Source organism: Thermobia domestica, chromosome 18 (assembly GCF_964235325.1).
Source record: "Thermobia domestica chromosome 18, izTheDome1.hap1.1, whole genome shotgun sequence".
NCBI classification, from domain to species: domain Eukaryota; kingdom Metazoa; phylum Arthropoda; class Insecta; order Zygentoma; family Lepismatidae; genus Thermobia; species Thermobia domestica.
Genome location: NC_137471.1, coordinates 19,519,764 through 19,543,790, shown reverse-complemented (window position 1 = coordinate 19,543,790; position 24,027 = coordinate 19,519,764). Strand labels below are relative to the sequence as shown.

Genomic DNA, 24,027 nt, shown 5'->3' with positions numbered 1-24,027 from the left:
TTCAAAACATTATTTCATTAATTACTTTTCATAATTATATATATATATATATATATATATATATATATATATATATATATATATATATATATATATATATATATATATATATATATATATATATATATATATATATATAAATAATTCTTTACATTCCTCTCACAAATTTTGTTCATGTAAAAAACGTACTTTTCCCCTCGATACAGTGCCGGACTGATCACGTTGGTTACTTGGCGATGGTCAAGGGCCCAAGGTCCGAGGGTCCTTGCAGGGATAACTAGGCGCAGGACCTGTAGCCCTTGATCGAATTTTCGCTATTAGAAATGCTTTCTTGAGTCTTCCTACCAAAAAGGTTACGGAAACATATATATAAGATATAGGCCTATACATATTTCATATAAGATAGATAGATATAGATATAGTGGGGTTCTCAACTTCAATCTATGAATATTCATAATTGTCCAACATAATAATATGTTCGTTCAATTATAAATATACAAGCTCCTAAACTCAAACCAACTAATAGTACAATAAAGGCCCCTACAAGATGGTGTGTACTAATTGCAACTGGATCTCCTTCGTCAATGTCAATAGAATCCTCTGCCATGTTTGATGACGTTTTATCTTTAATCCATTTCGTTACAAAACCTGCTTCAAACAACTTCACAAGAATTGCATCGTAGCGGGGCTTGAATAATGAATGTTTGCGGAAAAATGTGTTTAAATTGTACGTACGAGAGCAACTGGGCAACACATGAATTAACCGAACATACCCATTTACATATTTATTTTGACGAGAATAGTAATCAGAGCTATCTTTGTTATACGGTGTTGCCAGATCTCGTTGAAAAGCAACTCGTTCTAAACAATGTTCAAAATTTGGCTCAACAACATATTTCGCCAAGATTCTATTCAAATGTTCGTCAGTAGACACTCCAAAAACGCTCAGAAAGTTTACGTGTCCACCAATGTTCAAATTGGAGTTAAGAATATCAGTTATTGTATTCAGATCTGGCTTGTATTTAGGTATTGTCATATAGCTAATGAAACTTCCTTGATAAGCACAAGTTATGATTAACGAATAAATTGTAAAACTAGCGAGAATCAATCTCCCTCTGTGAAAATAAGGTCTTGATGTTACTGAAATACACAAAAATACTGAGAAAAGATACAAACAATCGTTCGATAAGCTTTGAAAACTTTTGCACTCTCTGTGCAGTTCTAACCTCATGATAATGTACAAAGTTATATCAGAAAGTACAAGGGTTATTATGACACATATCCACACTTGTGTTGTAAACGGAAGTATTATACTCATCGATTGGGAATAAAGCTGTGCTTTTGGTACCATCCACGTAAAACACCCTGTATGGTAACTGTGAGAGTTGTCCAAAAATTGAAATCTGTCCAAGTTGAGTACCATATTTCCAAAAGCGACGTCAGCTCGGTTATGCAATAAATCCCCAAAAAGCCCCACAGCAGATTTGTTTTTGCATAGATAACCCCATTTTTGGTCATCAGACGGTAAGTTCACTATGGGTGTAAAATTCATAGCTTCAGCTATCGTTGTAAGCAATTTACCTTCGTAACCACTAATTTTTAAGCTATTATTTCCGGACTGTGATTCTATGGTCACAATGGGAGGTATATCAAACGTGGCTATTCTTACGGGACAAAGATGTAGATTTTTAATCTTCTCAGGAAACAACGTAACGTTTTGTCTGTATTTTTGAATACTAAATTGATTTGCAGCACCACAACATGTTTCCGAAAATGGAAAATAAGTATAAAACGTTCCCAGTTCTGAAGATTTTTCTTGAGCAACATTATTGAGCAACATTATTGCTATATTTAATATTTGGTAAGCAAATGCTTGTTTAAGTACTGATCGGACAGTCTTCTGGGCAAAATATGGTATTAAGACAAGAAATTGACTTTGAGAATTCCAAAGAGAGATTTTTGAAGCAGACTCCAGTATCCCTCTAAAGTTATCTTCGTTATTTATTACAATCACAAATGTATCAAACTTGGTACTAAATCGTCTGAAGAAATTCCAACTGTCGTTATCTTTTACTTTAATAATTGAGAATGATGAATCTTGTAAATTATGCTGTGACGCTTGCCGAATCAATGGAGCAGATACGTGTTCCAAATTTTGTTCAAGAATTATTACCCAAAACTTTGAGCGCTGTGTTAAGAAACTAAGTATGTTTATGTTGTTCGTTCCCAACGTTTCGCCCAAGTTATCTGGTAGTAGTGAAATGTTAATTTTAGAAGTCATGCAGATGGGAAATAATGTAACAAAAATCCGTAACAGGATATGTAAAGAAGACATGAGTTACCGATATCTGCAAAGAAAAAGAATTATTAAAAGTTGTTACTCTAAAAGACAACTCTAAACAATGTAACACTAAAGCATATACAGTAAAAACCTCTCTTAACGGACACCTCTTAATAAGATATCTCCATAATACAGTTCCGGAAAGTAATCGTGGGACGCTAAACTAAAAGATTTCATATCATTTCATTTTTATCCACACATTAAAAAGTTTTTTAAAACCTTCGTAACGTTTACATTTTTTCTACATAAATTTCTGATAATATTCACCGGTTAGTGTCATTTGATTCTAGAGCATCACCACTTCTAATCTACATTTTGTTTCATATCATTTTTTCATTTCCCAAATTCTAAATTTTCATGCGACAACTTAGAAACACTTACGATTTTCCCAGCTCATAGCTTTATCATTGATATTAATTTCCTTATAATGGAAATGTCATGTCAGACCTTTGCAAAACACAAATGAAATGTGATATGAGATTTTGTGTACAGAGTTTGTCCAAGAAGTCATGAAACTGAGTCTATAAACAGTAATTTATTCATCCGATTTTAACAACTCCTCAAAATTCTTCAAAATAGTTCCCTTGGGTGTCCATGCACCGATGCCAGCGAAATTTCCATTATTCATACGCTCCCTGGAAGTCAGATTCCGAAATACCTTTTAAATAATTGGTTACGGCCTTCTGGATGGCGGTAACGTCATCAAAACGGCGATCTTTCAGGGCGGTTTTTAATTTGGGGAAAAGAAAAAAGTCTGCTTGACCTTCCACAGCCTCCACCACTTCACGCCACACGACAAACTCATCGTTGGTTTTGTTCATCACTTAACACTTTTTGGTACCAATTTTGCACAAACTTTTCTCATGTTCAAATTCTCGGTTAAAATGTTGCGTACCGTTTACTTGCACATGTTAAGTTCTTCCGCTATTAACTCGCAGACTCAACCGACTGTCAGAGCCAAAGAGTTCTTTCACATTTGACACGTTTCCATCCGAAGAACTAACTCATCGAAGGGCGTCCAGATCTATCTTTGTCCTCAACTGTCTCTCGTCCGTCTTTGAAGTCCCTGTGCCAGTGAAAAATTATGGGCTTTCGACATGGCATTGTCTCCGTAGGCCTGCTCAATCAAGCCCAAAAGTCTCTGAAGCAGTTTTGTTCAAGCAAACGCAGAATTTGATGGCGTATCGCTGCTCTATCGTTCGCTCCATTTTTTTTTATACCATGACCAAAATTTTAAAAAAAACTCACTTTGCGCAATAATCGATCCTCATTCTCTCGCTGCTCAGAAGCGACTGCCGCGCGGTGCGATGCTTAGGTAAGACCTCCACCACCAATACTAGCCTTTGAAAGCGCTCTGGCGGTTGCGGCGGCCAGTCTCATTACTTCTTGGACAAACCCTGTATGTGTGTGAGTAGTAGCAGTAGTATATGGGCTTAGATTAAGTACGTGTATTTCGTTATGTGTACCAATGTTTATATTGCTGCGTATTTAAAAGGAATTTTGTAAAACATAGCAGGTGGCCTTACAAACTGACGTTGCCGCTGCGCAAATAAGCGTTTTGCTAGCAAAGAAAAGGCACACATAGTCAGTGAGTTTGAAAACGTTCCTGCGTTAATTTCCCTTCAGAAAAAGGTAATTGTGAGACCTTCTGAAGCGACATGCAAAATAAATTCACAGTGGTTACAGTTGGAAGTTGTACCGAAAGAAAATAATTGTCTTGCTATTTTAAAGTTAATCCACCTTCACTTTGTAATAGCATACAGATGGTTTTAGAAAGAACAGTGTTCCTAATAGGTTTATTATGCGAGAAAAGTTCCTTACGAAATAATCTGTAATGTGTAAAATACGATGATGATGATCAGTGGCGTATTTACGATTTTGTTTCGGGGAGGGCTTTGCTAACTTTCGGGGGGGAGCTTTGCCTGAAAATGTGAACATTCTGCAAGATATATCATATACTTTACTATAGTAAGTAAGATTTCGGGGGGGCTTTAGCCCGGAAGCCCCCCCCTAAATACGCCACTGATGATGATGATAACATTTCAGCGAATTTTACCAGTTATTTATTTGCAGTAAAATCTACATATTATCAATACGAATACTGAACAATTCTGAAATATCTATAAACAGTAAAATTTACCGGTGAATATAGGATGCAATAATAAATTATTTCTGATTTTTTAAATACTTTTTTATATCTTGTACAGTTCCCTATATATAAAGATATTCTCCGAACAAACTGTCGAGTGTCTTTTAATATTTTATTTCAGAAAGTCCAAGTACTTTGTACTAACGGATATACAGGGTGTTACAAAAAAATGGTTATAATACTTTAGGAATAGATTGCTGACATCAAAATAAGAAAGTTCATATGGACCTGTGGGTGGAAGTGCATAATTTCGTAATTTAATTTCGTAATTTACTTTAAAGGTCTATAGTTCCACTCCATAGATGGCCATTTTCCACTGGGCTCGCTCGCGCTCGCGCTCACCTGTCTCGACTGGGCTCGCGCTCACTCGGGCTCGCGCTCGTCTCTTTTGACTGGGCTCGCGCTCATCTCTCTTGACTAAGCTCGCACTCACTCGGGCTCGCACTCACTTCTCTCGATTGGGTTCGCGCTCACTCGGACTCGCGCTCACTTATTTCATTGGGGCTCGGGCTCACTCGGGCTCGCACTCAATTATTGAGCCCGAGCCCGGTTGAGCGCGAGTGCCGAGCTCATGAGCGCCGGGCTCGCGAGTTTGGACACCTATGCTACGGACCGACCGTAATCGGATCAAGACATCACTGAGGAACTATTATGTAAACTATCCAGATATCCATCTATCACAACCTCTGGTACTTGCACAATCGTTTTTAGAGAGGCTGTTTGGGAGTACTTCATCACTCTTCACTTATCTCTCTAAAAATTGGTGTGCAAGTACTGGAGCATTCTTAAACATGGATATTTGGATAGTTCACATACCAGTTCCTAAGTGATGTTTTGACCCGACTACGATAGGTACCATAGTAGTGGAGCTATAAACTTTTAAAGTTCATTTGTTTCGCATTTTCGACACCCTATAACTTCGAAACTATCCTTCTTTGAACGCATGTCTGTATGAACTTTTTTTTTTCTTATTTTTATGTGAGGAGTCTATTCTCAAAATATAATGACACATATTTGTAACACCCTGTATACAAAGTAAAAGTATTCAGAATAATTCTGCTATAGTAACATATGGTAAAAATAACTAAAACATTACATTTTGTGCAGCTCGATGCAGATAACCAACCAATAATATCTTTCGACGAATTTCAGGCCTACCTATGGAGTTCCGTGACAGTACCTAATATTAAAACCTTGGCTTCGATAGGTGTTCGTAAAATTCAAAATTGTCAGATTACGAATGTTTTAGTTAGATTTTTTTGTTGTTGTTGCGCAGTTGAGATATTTTTATTTTTTATTTCTTTATTTATTTACTCCTTCAAACTAGTAACTCGTACTTGTGGTATTCGGCTTCCACATTAATTCAGAGTTAAATACCTTGGGTCAGTATTTCGACATAAGAAGTTTACTATCCGTGACTTACATGTAGCGAACTTCGGACAGGGTTTGGGAGCCAGAACTAATGGGGAACGTGTCTCAAGAAGATTATTCGAATGAAATTTTAGTTCTCCTTTCTGAGCAGTGAAGGGAATGGAGAAATACATTGTGTATCATTATATACATAGCAGATAGTATATCGGCTTCGTGTTTATGTATTGCACATCACATTTCTAGATCCACACATTAATAGAAAGTGAATATCTTGAAATATATTTATCTTCAAATCCAAATTCTTATTTTATTTATTTATTTCGATATTTTCGGCATATTCATTTGAATATTTGCATTTTTGTTTTATTTATCTATATAAACAAAAATGAAAGTAACTATACTTGTGACTTAAGAACTCTTGAACCACCCAACCGATCTCAATCAAATTTTCAATACATGAGGTTCGGGCTTAGGATGGTTTTTATCGTTTAGCTTTGACAGTGCAACTTAGAGGAGGGGGAAAGGAAGGCAGACATAAATGATCGAAAATTTGCCGATATCAGTGTCGAATCCATAGTTTTCGAGGTCGCTGAGATGAACAGTGACACTTTCGGTGTCGTTTAAATCCTAACCCAGCCCCGCAACTTGGGGGAAAGGGGATATATATATATATATATATATATATATATATATATATATATATATATATATATATATATATATATATATATATATATATATATAGGGTTCATTATGAAAGTAATGAGCATGATGCTACCCTGACTCAACAATCCACCGCAGCGCTCGCTGCCGGCGCGGAAAAAGTAGTGGGTGGTCTGTCCTTCCAAATGCGCCCGGAGTCAGTCTGTTGCGAGCAGTGACAGCGTGTGGATGTCGATTCGCGTGAAGCACGTTTTTACAAGTTGTAACACGGCGCGATAGAGAGTTCGCTCGAACAACGCTACCCATAAAATTTTGCGCCAAGTTGGGTAAGAATGCTACGGAAACTTACCAGATGCTGAAAAAGGCCTACAAGCAGGAGTGTTTGTTAAGATCCCAGGTCAGAAAATGGCATCAGTGGTTTAAGGAGGGTCGGGAGGAGGTCGCCGACGAGCCCCGTTCTGGACGCCCAACAACGGCCAGGACCGACGACAACGTTAACCGTGTGCGTGAAGTGCGCAACTCCTTGCGCTCAGACCGGTGTGTGAGCATTCATCAAATCGCGGACACCCTAAACATGTTAACATTTGCGGTACATGGGATAGTGACCAAGAACCTGCAAACGCGAAAGGTCTGTGCGAAGCTTGTGCCGAAGGTGTTGACGAACGAACAAAAACTTCGAGTTTTGCGCTGCAAGGAGTTGGCATTGTGTGAAAGTGATCCGGACTTTTTAGACTCGGTCGTAACTGAAGACGAATACTGGATGTTCGAATACGATCCAGAATCCAAAAGACAGAGTGCGGAGTGGCACACCTCATCCTCCCTCCGCCCCAAAAAGGTGCGCATGAGCAAATCCCGTATCAAAACCATGCTCATTGTCTTCTTCGACATTCGAGGAATCATCCATTTCGAGTTTGTGCCACCAGGACAACCTGTCAACACAGGATTTTATCTAGAAGTGCTCAAGAGACTGAAACGCAGGGTCGCCCGCGTTCGAAGTGACATCAAAGACTCAATGAAACTCCACCACAACAATGCACCAAGTCACAGCGCCTTCACCGTCGTCGACTTCCTGGCCCGGAGCAGAACCCCAGTGGTCCCCGCTATAGTCCTGACCTGGCTCTTAGTGACTTTTTTTTGTTTCCCCGTTTGAATAGACACCTCAAAGGAAAACATTGGGACTCCGTGCAAAATATTCAAGCCCATGTTACAAGGTTTTTAAAAGCCATTCCAGCCGAGGACTTTAAAGATGCTTTCTAGGCGTGGAAAACACGTCTCCAGAAGTGTATCGATCCAGAAGGAGCGTATTTTGAGGAATTTTAAAGATTTGTAACAATCGGAACAATAAAACAGTTTTTCTAAAGCAATGCTCATTACTTTCATAACGAACCCTGTACATTGTGTATCATTATATACACAGCAGATAGTACATTGGCTTCGTGTTTATGTATTGCACATCACATTTCTAGATCCACACATTAATAGAAAGTGAATATCTTGAAATATATTTATTTTCAAATACAAATTCTTATTTTATTTATTTATTTCGATATTTTCGGCGTATTCATTTGAATATTTGTATTTTTGTTTTATTTATCTATATAAAAAAGTGAAAGTGACTATGTTTTTGCCTTAAGAACTCTTGAACCACCCGACCGATCTTGATCAAATTTTCAATACATATGAGACTCGGGCCTAAGATTGTTTTTATCGTTTTACTTTGACGTTGCAACTTAGAGGAGGGGGAAAGGAAGGAAGACATAAATGATCGAAAATTTGCCGATATCAGTGTCGAATCCATAGTTTTCGGGGTCGCTGAGATGAACAGTGACACTTTCGGTGCCGTTTAAATCCAAACCCAGCCCCGCAACTTGGGGGATAGGATATATATATATATGTATATATATATATATATATATATATATATATATATATATATATATATATATATATATATATATATATATATATATATATATAAATCATCGAAAATGACCGATATGCGAGAGCACTTCAGTAATAGTAAAAAAGTTACTGGCTAACGGAACATATAGCTATTTTTTTTTTTAAGCGGGCAAGGACGCCCATCAGGGGGAAGGTGGGGCGCTTGTCCCTCTAAGAGGAAATTGTACTTAGGAATATCGAAAACCCAATAGAATTTTTACATTAGTTACAGCAAAATTTGAAACTATATTTGAAACGTAGCTTATACTTGAAGCCCCCTTGGAAAACATAACATGGGCGCCCTTGGAAGCAGGTAATCGACGCTAATTTACTTATACAATAAGGATACAATTGACTCACTAAAGCCAAGTTATTTTATATTCAGGTGGCAGGAAGTTAATGTGATGAATCAGCACATTGAACAGTTGTAATCTGAACGTCAAATTATTTTTTCTCTGTTCACAATGAAGTGTTCTAATGAGTAAAAACAATTATTGTATGTCGTTGTCTGGAACTTCTTTCCTTCCCTGGCAAATTTACTTCTTGGAGTTATGCAATTTCCATACAACTTCAAAGATAAAGAGATAAATGTAATTTAAGGTAAAAATTTCAACAAGGAACGTTTCCTTTTTCAACATCTTTGAACAATCATCTCACTATGTGGAAAACTCATTACAGTATGTTCTTAAATTTGTTTCCACCAGTGTATTTACTATATATATATGGTTGGATTTAGAGGGTGTACCGGTGCACGTGCACTCTCCCCTCCTCCCCCCCTTCGTTGTAAGTATACACTATCTCTAAGTTAAGAAGATACCAGGGAAAATAGCAACACTTTTTGACACTTCACTTTCTGAGGTCATGTTACCGTTTGAAGCTTAAAAGAAAGCAAAGCTTTGCGAAAGCAATAGTTTAAGTCGGTCTTCTGAAAGTCGAAGCAAAAGGATTCACCAATCAAATCAATATTCCGTATTCACCAGAAATGCCTAAAGTCACTAAGAATAATCAAATTTAATTCAAAGGTAGTAATAGTTATTGGTGCACAACCCTTCAGAAAATCCTGGATCCGATCTTATATATATTTGCAAGCAATTGTGTAAATGTGAAAACTTGGAAGTTCATTTCAGGCCGTGACATGTGAAACTATCTGTACTAAAAGTACATATCGGTGAAGTACGGTATTTTATATACAGTAAAACCCGTTATATTGTAAATGTTCGAGGACATACTTGGCACCAGTGTTATACAGGGGTGGCTTTAGGATTTTAATTTTTTTTTAATTTTGCGGCCTTTACAGTGACTGCTTTCCATACTTTTACAATAACGAACCCTCCCGGTAATTAGAACTGATGTTAACCGCCAACATTATAGCCAAAATACAGTTGGTTATTCTATCTTACGGTGGCAGTTGAAACTTCCTTTTTACTGTTCATAGTTTTGCCGACAGAGGACTGTAAAACTACTTTCGTATTTTGTGCAAAGTAACCCCCGATGTTGCAAAGTAACCCCGTCTTACGGCAGGGGCGGATCCAGGGGGGCGATCGCCACCCCCAGAAGAGGGAGCTTTCTTATTTTATATATAAATAAACCCATCCATAAAAAGTTTGGAGCTCTTAAAAGTAGCTCTAAGTAGCAGTATTACTACCGCCCCCCCCCAGAAGTCCGTCCTGGATCCGCCCCTGTCTTACGGTACCCAATTCAGTCTGATCATCTCGATAAAAGCATTTCCCTAAAATCACATGCTTAACGACGGCCAGATTCAACAAGTGAACTTGTGCACAGTCTGATTTGGGATTCCATCCATATCATTACTTTTTGTTCACAGCTTCAGTGACTTTTATCTCTGGCGCAGAAACGTGAGGTTCATCAGTCTCATATTAACAGTTGGAAGGACACACAACTTCACTTACATATTCAATAGTTTTTTTTTTTTTTTTTAAGTAATATCGGTGATTTCTTAATTACTTAGATCAGTGGCTCCCAACTATTTTAAAGCTGTTGGTCCCCTTTTTATTTTTAAAGCAAGATACGAACATCACACTTTTACATGTTCTTATTAGTATAGTAGTAGTAGTTGAGAAGTTAACAACTATTAAATTATAAACCTTTATTTGTTATAAAGCATACAACATAATACATACATACAGGGGACCAGGGCATTATTGGACTTCCAAACTATGATATGCATGTGTCTAAAGTCTTATAGAACGGATATTCCCTTCCAGGGGTGCGCACGAGTCGAGATTTAAGCCTGCTACGAATCGTCTTGAGAAAATGTTGTCTCAACTCGAAAATATGTTTCTGTCTCTACTCGTGTATCGACTCGACAGTTTCTGTCTCGACTCGACTCGAATTAGAGACGAGATGTCTCGAAATTCGAGTCGAGACAAAATATACGAGTTAAAATATACGCACACATCAGCCAGAACATTATGACTACCTACCTAATTGCCAGTATGTCCACCTTTGGCACGGATAATAACGGTGACGCGTCTTGGCATGGATGCAATGATCCTTGGTAGGTCGCTAGTAAGAGTTGACACCATATGTGCACATACAGGTCACCTAATTCCTGTAAATTCCGAGGAGGGGGCGATGCGCTCTGACGTCACGTTCAATCACATCCCAGATTATTCGATTGGGTTCAGATCCGGCGAGTTGGGTGGCACATCACTTGGAACTCGCCCCTGCGTTCCTCGAACCACTCCATCACACTTCTGGCCTTGTGACATGATGCATTATCTTTTCGAAAAATGCCACTACCGTTGGGAAACAAGGTTGTCATGAAGTGACCGCCACCAGCTTGTCTCCGTCCCCAGTACAGGTGTCAATTAGATGTTGCCTTGCAACACGACGGATTCGCACCCTCCCATCATCATGATGAAGAAGGTATCAGGATTCATCAGACAACGCAACGCTCTTCCACTACGCCAAGGCCCAGTGGCGATGGTCACGTGTTCGTTTCAGTCGTAGTTGCCGATGTCGTTTTGTGAACATTCGCACATAGATGGGTAGTCGATTGCGGAGGCTCATCGTTGGGATTGTTCGGTGCACTGTGTGTTCAGACACACTTGTACTTTGCCCAGCATTAAAGTTTAATGTTAGTTCCGCCACAGTTCGCTGTCTGTCCTGTTTTACCAGTCTGCCCAGCCTATGACGTTCGACATCTGATATGAGGTGGGGGCGCTCAATCCCTCGACGTTTAGACGTCGTTTCCTCTTGGTTTCGCCACTTGTTGAAGACACTCACCATGGCACTCCTCGAACACCCAACAAATACTGCAGTTTCCGAAATCGTTGCGCCGAGTCTCTGGGACAACTTGCCCTCGGTCAAACTCAGATAGATCGCGCGCTTTTCCCTTTGTACTCACGGCCAGCACTCTCACTGATACTACCTAGGTACTACCATGAGCAAAATAAATGACGCGTCTCTTTATTTTGAAGTTTTTTGAAAATATCTCCGTTTTCTTTATATGTTCGAAATTTCGGAAGGTTTCCCCAGCAGGACAGGTTAATAACAAACCCGTTTTTAATATTTGTGTTAGATATTAGCTTAAAATAAAGAAATTAGAAGCAAAAAACATTAAATCGACAGAAATCTCGAGAATTACCAACTCTGCTAAAGTGGGAAATTTTCAAGAACACGAGGGAATTCTGCATTTTAACACGAAGCAGCGACATCTATGTCATTGAGAGAAATGTGGATTAAATCTACAAACTAAACTTTTAACGAATATTTCTAGTATGTCTTATTATATGCATTATCTGCAAACTCCAAATATATGAATATATGCTAAGTATTAACATAAAGATAGAGCAAATAGTGGAAATTATCTATGGAAAAGGACGAATTGGTAGGACGATCGTAATGAAATATCGTCTTTACCGGAACAGGCTCGGTTCACGTAAAAAAACAAATAGCTCAGTTAGTTAAAGCAATGAGTCTGTATGCTGAAGGTAGCGGGTTCGATTCCATGGAAGTGCCGTTGTCATTTTTATCTCTACACTACGGTTATTTTATTTATTTTTTTATGTGGGAAAGAATTAAATTGTAACGTATGTGTAAAACTCATGACGATACCAAAAAAAGAAAAAATGCCGTTGTCGCACTTGCATTAGCGTCCCTAATTTTGTTTGCAAACAGTTTCGTAATTATTTCCCCTGTGCTCACTGTTCACCATATGCTCGCTGGCGCATAACGAATGTTTCCCAGTAAATGTTAATTCTAATTTGGAGAATTTTATAAAGTTTTACAATATTTCTCACTAGATACTCTTCTATCTACGTGTTTGGATATTTTGATAACAGATGTCCCTATTAAATGTTTAATTTTCCCTAGATGTTTAATTACGGAAAAGTTTTACAATGTATTTGTATTGAATTGAAATTGTTTTGAATTTACTACATAAGGTAAGTAGACCGAAGGAGGAGAACTCAAGTAATTGATATTCTACGTAAAAGCAACCTATTGTAGAATGATGATGCTTCTTACCTTCAGCACATAATCTTTACGTTAGAGAGTCAGACAGAGAAAAATCCTGGTTTTTCCTCCTCTATGACCACCCATCTTAAACCTCTACATATCATTGTTCGTCTCACAAAATTTCGGTGCTCCAAAAACATTCATAATAATAATAATAATAATAATAATAATAATAATAATAATAATAATAATAATAATAATAATAATAATAATAATAATATAATAATAATAATAATAATCCTGAATATGCCATCCTTACATAATGTAAGGATATCTTAGTTTCCTAGTTTAAATCTTAAATATCTTAGTTTAAAATGCTTTCTTTAGTACTTATTTAAGCAACCATGTAGGAGGGGGTACGACTTTTTATTTTGCCCCTCTCATTTCAGTACCCTTCCAACAGAAAGTAATTTTTGATAAGCAGGACAGACAAAATGAATAAGAAATATATTTACAGCATCCTCTTCCCTTTCATGATTGGAATATCACGTAATATTTTTTATTCTACGAAAGATGGCCCTGTGCGGTTAGGGGTAGGTAACTAAAAAAATACCTAATATATAGCGCCCCTTGATTGTAATATTACCGCTTCTTTATTTGTACGAGGGAGCCCCTACACAATCAAGGGTGACAAAAAGAATAGGAAGAGTGTCTATTGATTCCAGTGATAGATCCAGCACGAACTCCTGGGGGAGGGGAGTTGAAGTGAAACATTCTTTTGATGATGTGAAGCTGTCACAAATTACCACTTAACTAAACTAAACAATAGTGGGGGGAACCGGAACCCAGTCAGTTTAAATTGATGTAAAAGTTTAATTTTTGGCTTCATATTAAAAGTTGTGGTTTCAAATGAGAATTTCAGTCCAAGTGGTTAATCATCAAATCTCGTGGGGCTCTTCAGTGTAGGCTAATACGGCCCCCTTATGAGAAAAGGCAAAATTATTAACATGTTTATAACTTTCGAATTTTTCGTCTATTTTAAAGAAATATTTTGCTTCGTATTAAAGTGTTGGTTCCAAATGACAAATTCAGTCCGAGTGGACAATGATCAAATCTCCGGGGGGGGGGGGTCTTCAGTATAGGGGGCTACGGCTCCCTTATAAGAAAAGGCAAAAATATGAAAATGCTTATAACTTCCGAATTTTCCGTCTATTTTAAAGAAATTATTGGCTTCATATTAAAGCCTTGGCTTCAAATGACAATTTCAGTCCGTGTGGACAATGATCAAATCTCGGAGGGTATCTTCGGTGTAGGGGTTTCGGCTTCTTTATGGGACAAGATTCACGTAGTTGATATTGCAAAATTGTTTTGTATATATAAGTGGAAACTTGCACCATTTGGTTAATTTTACCTCTTATGTTTTGCAGATTCATATTCCAAGCAATAGTTACTTCGCAGAGCTAAAAGAAGGCACTTACTAGTTTCATTAAAATGAAATGTCTTTTATGAGAAGTTCTCATGGAGCCGACGAACGAATAGGCATCCAAACGTTGGTTAAGTCGAACGGTTGAAACCCGTTGAGCTCGCTACAATTATTATTATTATTATTATTATTATTATTATTATTATTATTATTATTATTATTATTATTATTATTAATAATAATAATAATAATAATAATAATAATAATAATAATAGAGCATTCACCTTTGGTGCATGGGGTCCGTGGCTCGATTCCACTTCGCGCCAAGTGAAATTTGAGGTGGACAAATACCGTGTGCATGGGTATGTGTTTTCTTGAGATTTTCCATTTTCCTCCCACTTTCTTCATTTCACCATTTCATTCATCATCATTCTCCCTTAGCGTAGGTGCACAATCGACCAACGTTAAACTAGATATTGCAATTTCAATAATAATAATAATAAAAATTAATTCAACTGAAAGGACTGTAATTTATGTGGACAGCAATTATCATAAATATGCAACCATTATAAAAATAATGCTTTGAGTAGAAAGATAATCCTTTCCAAGTGTTAACGAATGCGCACGAGATAAGACATGTCTCGAGAAAGAGACAAGACGCGCTTTGTGACATCCAAGATAATACGAGGCAAATGTTTTGGACACGAGATAGCTTGTAAAATGTCTCGTCTTGTCTGGAATGTCTCGAAAACAAAAGTCTAAGTTTTAATATTATCTTTCAAGATCTATTCTCTCAGAAGTAGTTCTCTGCCTTAAAATTAATAACGACATTTGTGATTTAAAAAAAGATAAACAATGCCTAAAGTTAATAGTTAACTTTTCGAAAAGAAGCTTCATTAAGGGTGAACCTGAAAGATGTCCACAAACTTCGGGAGGTGATTCGTGACATCAAAAGGAGACAAATGGTCCTCTTGCAGTTTTCGAATTCAGCTTCGTTGTCGAGATACAGGGTTGCCAACTGGTCGTGTTTGAGAAACTCACTGAGAATAAATTCAAGTCCAAGAATAAACTACTACTCATATATTTTTCAGGTCAATTGACTTATACCATGTTGTAAGGTCAAATATTTATTTATGAAGTGTGTACAAAATTCGCCAGGGTCTTTTCTGAGAAAATCGTCGAGAAAAAATCACCTCCAAGAATAAACTACCCCTTGTAAATTTTTCTAAGAGAAATATCTGATACTGCAATATAGGGTTGTTAATTAAATATTGATTAATGAAAAATAAACAAAATTGTTAAAACCATTTTTGAGAAAATAGCGTTTTTCGATTTTCGGCTGTTTGTAAACCACACTTATTTTAGGTGGTAGGAAAAAATGGAAAAGCTCCTGTAAGAATACTAAGTAAACCCTAAGTTTAAAATTTGGTGTAGATAAGTTGAACGGTATGGCCTCTAGGCGAGTGCATATAAAAGTGTGACGAACGGACGGACCGGAAGGACGGGTGTCGAAAAGTCACATTTTCGGTATGTAGACGCCATGAAACATGTAAATCCGTTGAAATCTGAATTTGATATTATTTTCACAATCACTATATTTTCTTCTCTCTTTTGTCGCTCGAAAAAGAAAAGCCTAAGTTTACCACAAAAAGCTAGGGAGTTTCTCAAAAAATATTCAATTACAGGGCCACCGCACTAAACTTTTTCAATTCAATTTCTTAACTGTGTTAGGCCGCAGTTGTTACTGAAGTGTGTATTTGGATAATACGAATAAAGTTATCGTATTATTCAAATACATCGAATGTCAGATTATCGAATAAAAAAACTTCGATTGAAGAAAATCCACACTACAAAACTAACTCACACTTTGAGCACATTTTCATTAGACATATAATAGACCAATTAATGCAATCATTGTTTATGAAATATGAAAAAAATCAAATGAGTCACTTTGGGAAAGTCGTTCAAAAAGAACACGTCAAGAGTAACCTACCTCTTGTGAATTGTTTCGAACAATGAGTTAAGATATACTTTTGGTTATTAATGAAATATTTATTTGCGAAATTTGAACAAACTCGCCTGTCGTTCGAGAAAATTGTCGGGGAAATAACCTTGACCCCAAAAATAAACTATCCGTTGTAATTGTTTTTCATAGAAATGACTTGTACTAAAATATAGGGTTATTAATGAAATACTTATTTATGAATTATAAATAAAATTGTCCGAGTAATTTTTGAGAAAATCGTGAGGGAAAAATAACTCTCCGAATAAACTATCTCTTGAGGATTCTTTCAGGGTAAGCGAGTTATTCCATATTACTAGGTTTTTAATGAAATATTTATTTCTGAGTACGAACAAAATTGCTTGACTCATTTTTGAGAAAACCGTGGAGGAAAAACACCCTCAAGAGTAAACTACCCCTCGCATATTTTTTCAGGACAAATGAGTTTTGCCATATTGTTCGGTTATTAACGAAATATTTATTTTTGAAATATGAATAAACTCTTTTGAGTCGTTTTTGAGAAAATCGCCCAGACAACACTCCACCAAGAATAAACTACCCCTCGCATTTTTTTAGGACAAACGAGTTATGCCATATTGATAAGTTATTAATGAAATCTTTATTTATGAAATATGAACGAAAACATTTGAGTCCATTTTGAGAAAATCACTGAGAAAAAACTCACCCCCTTAGTATAAACTACCCCTTGTAGATTTTTCTCAGATAAATGCCTTATACCACAAAATAGGGTTGCTAATTAAATATTGATTTATAAAAAAAGAAAGAAAACAAGATCGTTAGAGCCAGTTATGAGAAAATATCTTTTTTCTATTTTCATCGTACAGGAAACTACCCTTGTTTTGGGAGTAGGAGGGAAATAAAAAAAAACTATAGGAAATACTATGAAAATCTTAAACTAAAATTTGGTGCAGATAAGTTGAACGGTATGGCCTCTAGGCGAGTGCACAGAAAAGTGTAGCGAACGGACGGACGAACAGATAGACATGTATCGAAAAATAACTTTTTCGGTGTTAGGGGCTATAATACGTGTAAATTCGTTGAAATCTCAAATTTGATTTTTTTTCGAACACCATACTTTCTTCTCTCATTTGTCACTTCAAAGTAAAAGGAACTCAGAACTACAGATAAAAGACACCTACTTTTACACATAGACATTATTTATTGATTTAAAACTGTTTTAGTTTGTGTCATTTCACTTCCAATTGAAAGGTTTTACAATGATTAACGGCATACCAATGACGAGACGGAAGTTTTCAGGAACTAAATGCATTCAGAAGTCTAGATTGCATTACAGCTATCAGTCTGTTTTTATTTCTGCAATTGTTAACAGCTGTAATTTCGTCCAAACGCTACATGAAATAATTTTTGGTTGACGTCATTGTGTTACTATTTTAGTATTGTTCTCTTCAGACTTGGTTGAAGTTTTGACTTAACGGTTATACATTTTTTTCTTATTTCATCGTTACACATAAGAATAAAATGTTGTGGTGACTGGATAGATTCGAACCTACAAACATTGAGTTTTTATTCTTCAAACAATTTACCAATGGACCAAGCTTTGTCCTCACGTTAACGTACGGTTACAGGGTTTATTACGATTTAAATAAAATGGCTGGCTGTTAGAGTTTCCTGCCCAAATATTTCGATAAAAAATTTTCATTGCTTCGTACATTGTTTAGATACACATTTTAGGAGAGTGAATTTTGGTGTATATAATAATTTCATGCCAGATAAAAGCTGGATAAGTTTTAATAACATGTTTCATATGTAGTTCTCAATAATAGACTTGTTCGGGATGACGTTCCAAGGTTTAGCATTGACTAGCAGTTTTTGCTATTAATATCCCTTCTAGCAATATTGGCAGTAGACAAAAGTTAGCCCGTGTTAAAGCTTTTTGCTCCTAATTTAGTTATTTTACTTTATTATTTAACGAATATATTGAAAATTGTCAGAGACACGTATGCAGTAATTTATTTCGGGAGGGGTCCGACTTCAATATTAGGATAAATTATAATAAAATTTTAAAAGATAATCCCCAAAATTAGGCTAAATTTACAGAAAAGTTGGGGTTTCAGAGGGGGTCCGGACCCCCTAGACCCACCCCTAAATGCGTTCTTGTTTGTCAGTAACATTTCCTCATTTTGAAACCCTCAAAAACTTCGGATAGACTATATAAAGGAAAACGAGTTATTTTCGATGAAATATCACTTCAAGGAGACGCGTCAGTTTTATTGCACAGTGTGGTATCCCACGTTCACAATGGCAAGAGTTTCTTTCCTCTGATTCTCTGTCATTGTGCTCTATCGAAAGGTTAGGTTTGTAACATATTACTCCTACGAACAAGCATGACTGGCAGATAGGAATACTGAACACAACTCCAGAGAAATGCATGCTGGAACTTACGTTTATAGCTACGCTTTGGTGATTTGCCCTCAAGGTCAATCGAGTGGTAATTCAGTTCCGTCTCTGTTCTTAAGCCATGTTCGTATTACTTCGAACAGTTTTGATAATGAAAAGCATGCCTCTTAATATAACAGACTTCTTTCGCGTAAGAAATCGAAACTCAGTTGGTCAGAGCAACTAGTCTGTAAGAATTAGGTTGTTAGTTAGTTAGGAGCCCAGTACGAGTAAGGGTTTTTATTACTATTGTTTTTATCTTTTTTATGTGAGGAAAAATCAAATTGTGACATCGCGATATCAAATGTATTTGATTAGATAGCTTTGTCTTACCTAAACTTTAAACATCAGTAACCGTCGAAATTATTTCACTAACCGATCACTTACTGAACATTTCAAACACGTCAAACCAGTGGCATAACATGAAGGTTAACCTCTCCTCCGCAGTCCTTAGTTATGCGTCCGTACTTTCAAGGGCGGACTAAGGGCCGGGCGACTGCCCGGGGTGCCAGAGAAAGAGGGGCACCAAAACGAGCCTCAAAAAGTAAATTTTACAATGTGCTTTCTACTGACGTTTTTGGTTTATATTCTTGTAAAGTAGTGGCAATTATATGATCTTTTTACATTTCACTATGGAAGAAGAGAGTTTCATAGTACTAAGGGGGCTGTATCGAAAAATTGAGAGATGGCATGTAGAATAAAGAGTGCCGGGAATTAAGTATTGTTTGTTTGTTTGCTTGAGTTTAGCGTTCCACGGTTATGCCTTAATGGGCAAGGGAGATGTGGATACTAATTATAGTGGAATCCGAACCACTTTTATCGTTCAACAGTAATCCACCGGGAATTGGACCCGGTACCACAGAGGGCAGGCGTGCTAGCCACTAGACCAGAGGGGGTGGAGTTGGTATTGTTTATAGCGGGCCATATTCTTTGTGAAGTTTTCCTAGGTAATGGATTTCTTTTTGAAAATGGGTTTAAAACAGGGGCGTCATTTAGGGAGGGCAGGGAGGGGCATTTGCCCCCCCTCAGTTTGAGATGTATATAGATTTTATCATTAGAATAGTAGTAAATCAATGAAAAACGCGAAATTTTACTTATATCAAGAGGTCTTGCCCCCCCCAAAGCAAAATCTGAAATGACGCTCCTGGTTTAAACTATTAAAAACACTATGATAAAATGTAAAATATAGGCTACTACTAGGGGAAGGGCGCCAAAAAGTCACTTGGCCCGTGTGAAAATTTGGCCTGCTCCGCCCCGGCGTACTTTCTGTATATTTTTTGGCCTTGCAGCTTGTGCGGTCCCCACGCCACATTGTTGCGGGGGCGCTATTTACGCCTAGCTTTCGAACGTAATTCAATAACTGTTTAAGAAATTCTACCATCAGCGTGGAAACGGGAATATATTTTTCTAATAGTCCCATAGAACTTTCACTCAGAACGCCAGATGCAATTTTTCAGAGTGGGCACTGGCTCATATTCAGGAATAATAATAATAATAATAATAATAATAATAATAATAATAATAATAATAATAATAATAATAATAATAATAATAATAATAATAAATATGAATGTCTTTGGAGAGCCGAAATTATGTGACACGAATCATTATAGATAGAGCTTTAAGATGAGTGGTCATAGGGGAGGAAAAACAGGATTTTTCTCTCTCTGACTCTCTAACGTTAAGATTATGTGCTGAAGGTAAGAAGCATCATCATTCTACAATAGGTTGCTTTTACGTAGAATATCTATTACTTGTGCTCTCCTCCTTCGGGCAACTTTGCTTATGTAGTAAATTCAAAACAATTTCAATTTAAGACAAATATTTATAGAGAAAATTAAACATTTAATAGGGAAATCTGTTATCAAAATATACAAACTTTTTTTTTTTTTTTTTTTTTGGTATCGTCATGAGTTTTACACATATGTTACATTTTGATTCTTTCCCAAATAAAAAATAAATAAAATAACCTTAGTGATAAAAATGACAACAGTACTTCCACGGGATTCGAACCGTCTACCTTCGGCATACAAACTCGTTGCTCTATCTAACTTTTTTTTTTTTTTTTTTTATTTCCGGAAAACATGTTACATGACCAAGCTATTTAGCATATCACATTGATGCTTGGTAGACGTGATATTGTCACTGAACAATGTTAATTTACAAAGAAATTGAATGGTACAATAACAAAGAAAAAAAATCAATTGTCAAATATTACCTGTAAAAAGCGAGCGAAGAGTTGTTGTTCTTGAGATTGAGTGAAAGTCTTTTTTCTTACCCTGTTGAGATACTCTACATATAGGCGAGGATCACAATAAGGTCTGTATTGGTCTATAAAAAGAATAGTAGTACCAATTAACCAAACTACTGCCCGTCGTTTCATAGGAGGATACCACTGAAAGTCAGGGAAGAAGAGAATAGTAGATGTAAAGGCGGACGCTGGACAGCGGCAAATTAGTCCGAGAAAGCCGCATAGCCTCTGCCACACAGGTTGAGTGTCAACACAAGAAGTATAGCGATGCTCCAGAGTATCTATGTGCGAACACAAGTCACAAAGTTTGGATGTACTGCGGCCTATTTTAGCAAGTCGTACGTTGGTAACTACGAGATTATTCACAATGCCATACCAAACGTCCGTGGCTCGTCCCATGAGGTATGGTGCATGAATTGTTTTCCAAATAATCATCCAATTACGCTCTGGTGTTCGTTGCTGGCATAGGGGTATGACACTTTGAATAGTCGGCGCAAGTAACACAGTATAGAGGAGTTTTGGGGTCCAATGTTCCGGCATATCCTCAAAAGGCACTGTGGACCATGCGAGTGCTAACTGTAAAATATACGAAGGACACACATTTGGAAAGCGAACATATGCGGGATTGTTGTTAGGCCAGAGATGAGGCACCCAACAATGAAGCCACTGTGCTGTCTGTGGTGCCAATAGTTCAGTGTCCATATGCATCTTGGCTGTGGCCATATATAATGCTAGGCATTTGTGTCGGACACTAAAAAGATCAAAACCTCCTTGATTACGTTGAAGATAGAGCACCTGCCTTTTCACACGAAACATGTAAGTTTTCCAAATGAACCATCCATAGAGTGAATCAATTTGGCGCGCATATTTTTCTGGCAATGGAAAAAGGCGGGCAGTGAACCATAACTTTGAGCTGACATACACATTTAAATATTGAATTTTCTGAGCAAGCGTGAGAGAGCGCAGACGAGTGTCTGCCAGATGAATACGCAAAGTTCGAAGTAATGGGCTCCATACGTGATCATAGGAAGGAGTCAGGTCAGCTGTGAAAGGAACACCTAAAATAGTCTTGTTAGTTGTGTGATCAAATGCTTGTAACAAATGTTCTGGTAACAAAGTATGAAAGTTGTTTACAGAAAGGATGGTTGTTTTCCGCATGTTGAGATGAAGGCCGCTTGCGCGCGAGAACAGCTCCACTTGCTGTGACGCACACATGAGTTGTTGAGAGGTTGAGCAAGAAATAGTTAGGTCATCCATGAAGGCAATGGCTGTTAATTGCCGAAAGGGATGAGTGTCGCCCGCATTAAGCGTCGACAATCGGTGAAGTAAAGGCTCAAGGGCAAGACAAAACAGAAGACCTGAAAGCGAACATCCTTGACGAACTCCTCGAAGGAGTTCAAACGGTGGAAGAAGATGCCCATTTATTTGTAGCTGCGAGGTCGCTCCTGCGTATAGGTGACGTATTACAGATATAATTTGGGCAGGAAAGTTGTATCCTTGCAAGACCCTGTATAAATAGTCGTGTGACACGGTGTCGAACGCTTTGTGGAAATCGCAAGCTAATAAACCTACTGGGAGTCGTTTAAATTTGAAATAGGCTAGAATATCTCGAATGGTTGCAAGAGCTGTATGGATGTTCCGTTCAGAATGAAGCGCCGTTTGAGCTGAACTGATGTAAGGTTGGACAATCTTCTTGATACGTTGAGTCATGATAGCAGTGAAGATTTTATAGTCTGTATTGAGCAGAGTGATAGGTCGATAGTCAGCAACTCCAGTTTGGTTTCCTCCTTTGGGTATTAAAATAATGATTCCTTCGTGCTGATACATTGGACCACCTTGCAACAAAAAGTTATATATATTGCATAGGGTCGGACCTAGTAAAGGAAAAAATGACACATAAAGCTGGTAGATCAATCCATCTCTTCCAGGCGCCGTGCGTCGCTTGACCGTGCGGAGAACGTCCTGTATTTCTTGAACCGTGACAGGTGTGATAAGTTGTTGTCGTTCTTCATCGGAAAGGCTGTGTGGAATGCTGGCAACAAAGGGATCTGACAACGAGGTATCGCATTGCTGAAGTGAGTACAGTTGGGTATAAAATTCCTGAAAATGGGCATAGAGTCCATCAGCTGTCGTAAAGGTTGTGCCAGTCGTGGACGTCACCTCTGTGATACATTGTAAATTTTGGCGTCGTAACCTATGTATGTAATGGTATAAGGAGATAGGTTCCGCAACCATTCTGCCTGGTGTCCCTTCGTGAACGCAGACACTGAGAGAATGTTCCAACTGTAGCTGTTTTAAGTGATGTTTCACTCGCATGATGGCGGCCATATTTGAAATACTGCTTGGTTGTTTCCAGAGATCGCATAAGGTGGCATATAAGAATTCAAAAGTTTCTCTATATCTCTGACGTTTTTGTTTGCCCATTCCTTGAAAAAACAAACGAATTTGGGGTTTGACAAAATGACACCACCACATATTTATATTCGGATAAACTGTCTGGGTACGTGTCCACTGTTCCCATCTATCAGCAAAGAGTTGTTGTATTACGTCATCAGTTAAGAGCTGACTATTTAATTTCCAAAAAGGACGACCATACAACCGGGGAATGTTCTGAGGAAATCGCAATATGAGCTTTAATGATGAGTGATCCGAAAAGCTCAAAGGTAAATTTTGAATGTCAAACACGCTAGAAAGATATTCTTTTGAAATAAAACACATATCTAAGCGAGACTGAACTCGCGCCGACTTATATGTGGCTTGGTGATTATGATGAGTATGTAACCAAATATCAGCGAGACCTAGTTGAGTGACGAACTTTTGGAAAGCTAAACATGGATTAAAAATACCAGTTGTGTCCTGGGGGGACATAATACAGTTTGTGTCCCCGAGAAGAAGGAGTGGGTAACGTGTGGTGGGTAACAGTGATACAACCTCTTCCGCATAAAAGCGCTCGCGGGCCACACGTTGAGCTGTTCCAGAAGGCCCGTAAACACAGAGGATACACAACTTGTCTACGACACAACTAATCGCTCTACAAGACGAGGAG

At 37.5% G+C, this 24,027-nt stretch overlaps 1 protein-coding gene across 1 annotated transcript; it reads right to left on the bottom strand.

Annotated features, from left to right (window-relative positions):
- Positions 1-451: 451 nt before the first annotated feature.
- On the bottom strand, positions 452-1,840 carry LOC145675032 (ionotropic receptor 21a-like). The gene has a single exon (XM_081745399.1). It carries the CDS (start codon positions 1,838-1,840, stop codon positions 452-454), a length of 1,389 nt encoding a protein of 462 aa, XP_081601525.1.
- Positions 1,841-24,027: the final 22,187 nt, after the last annotated feature.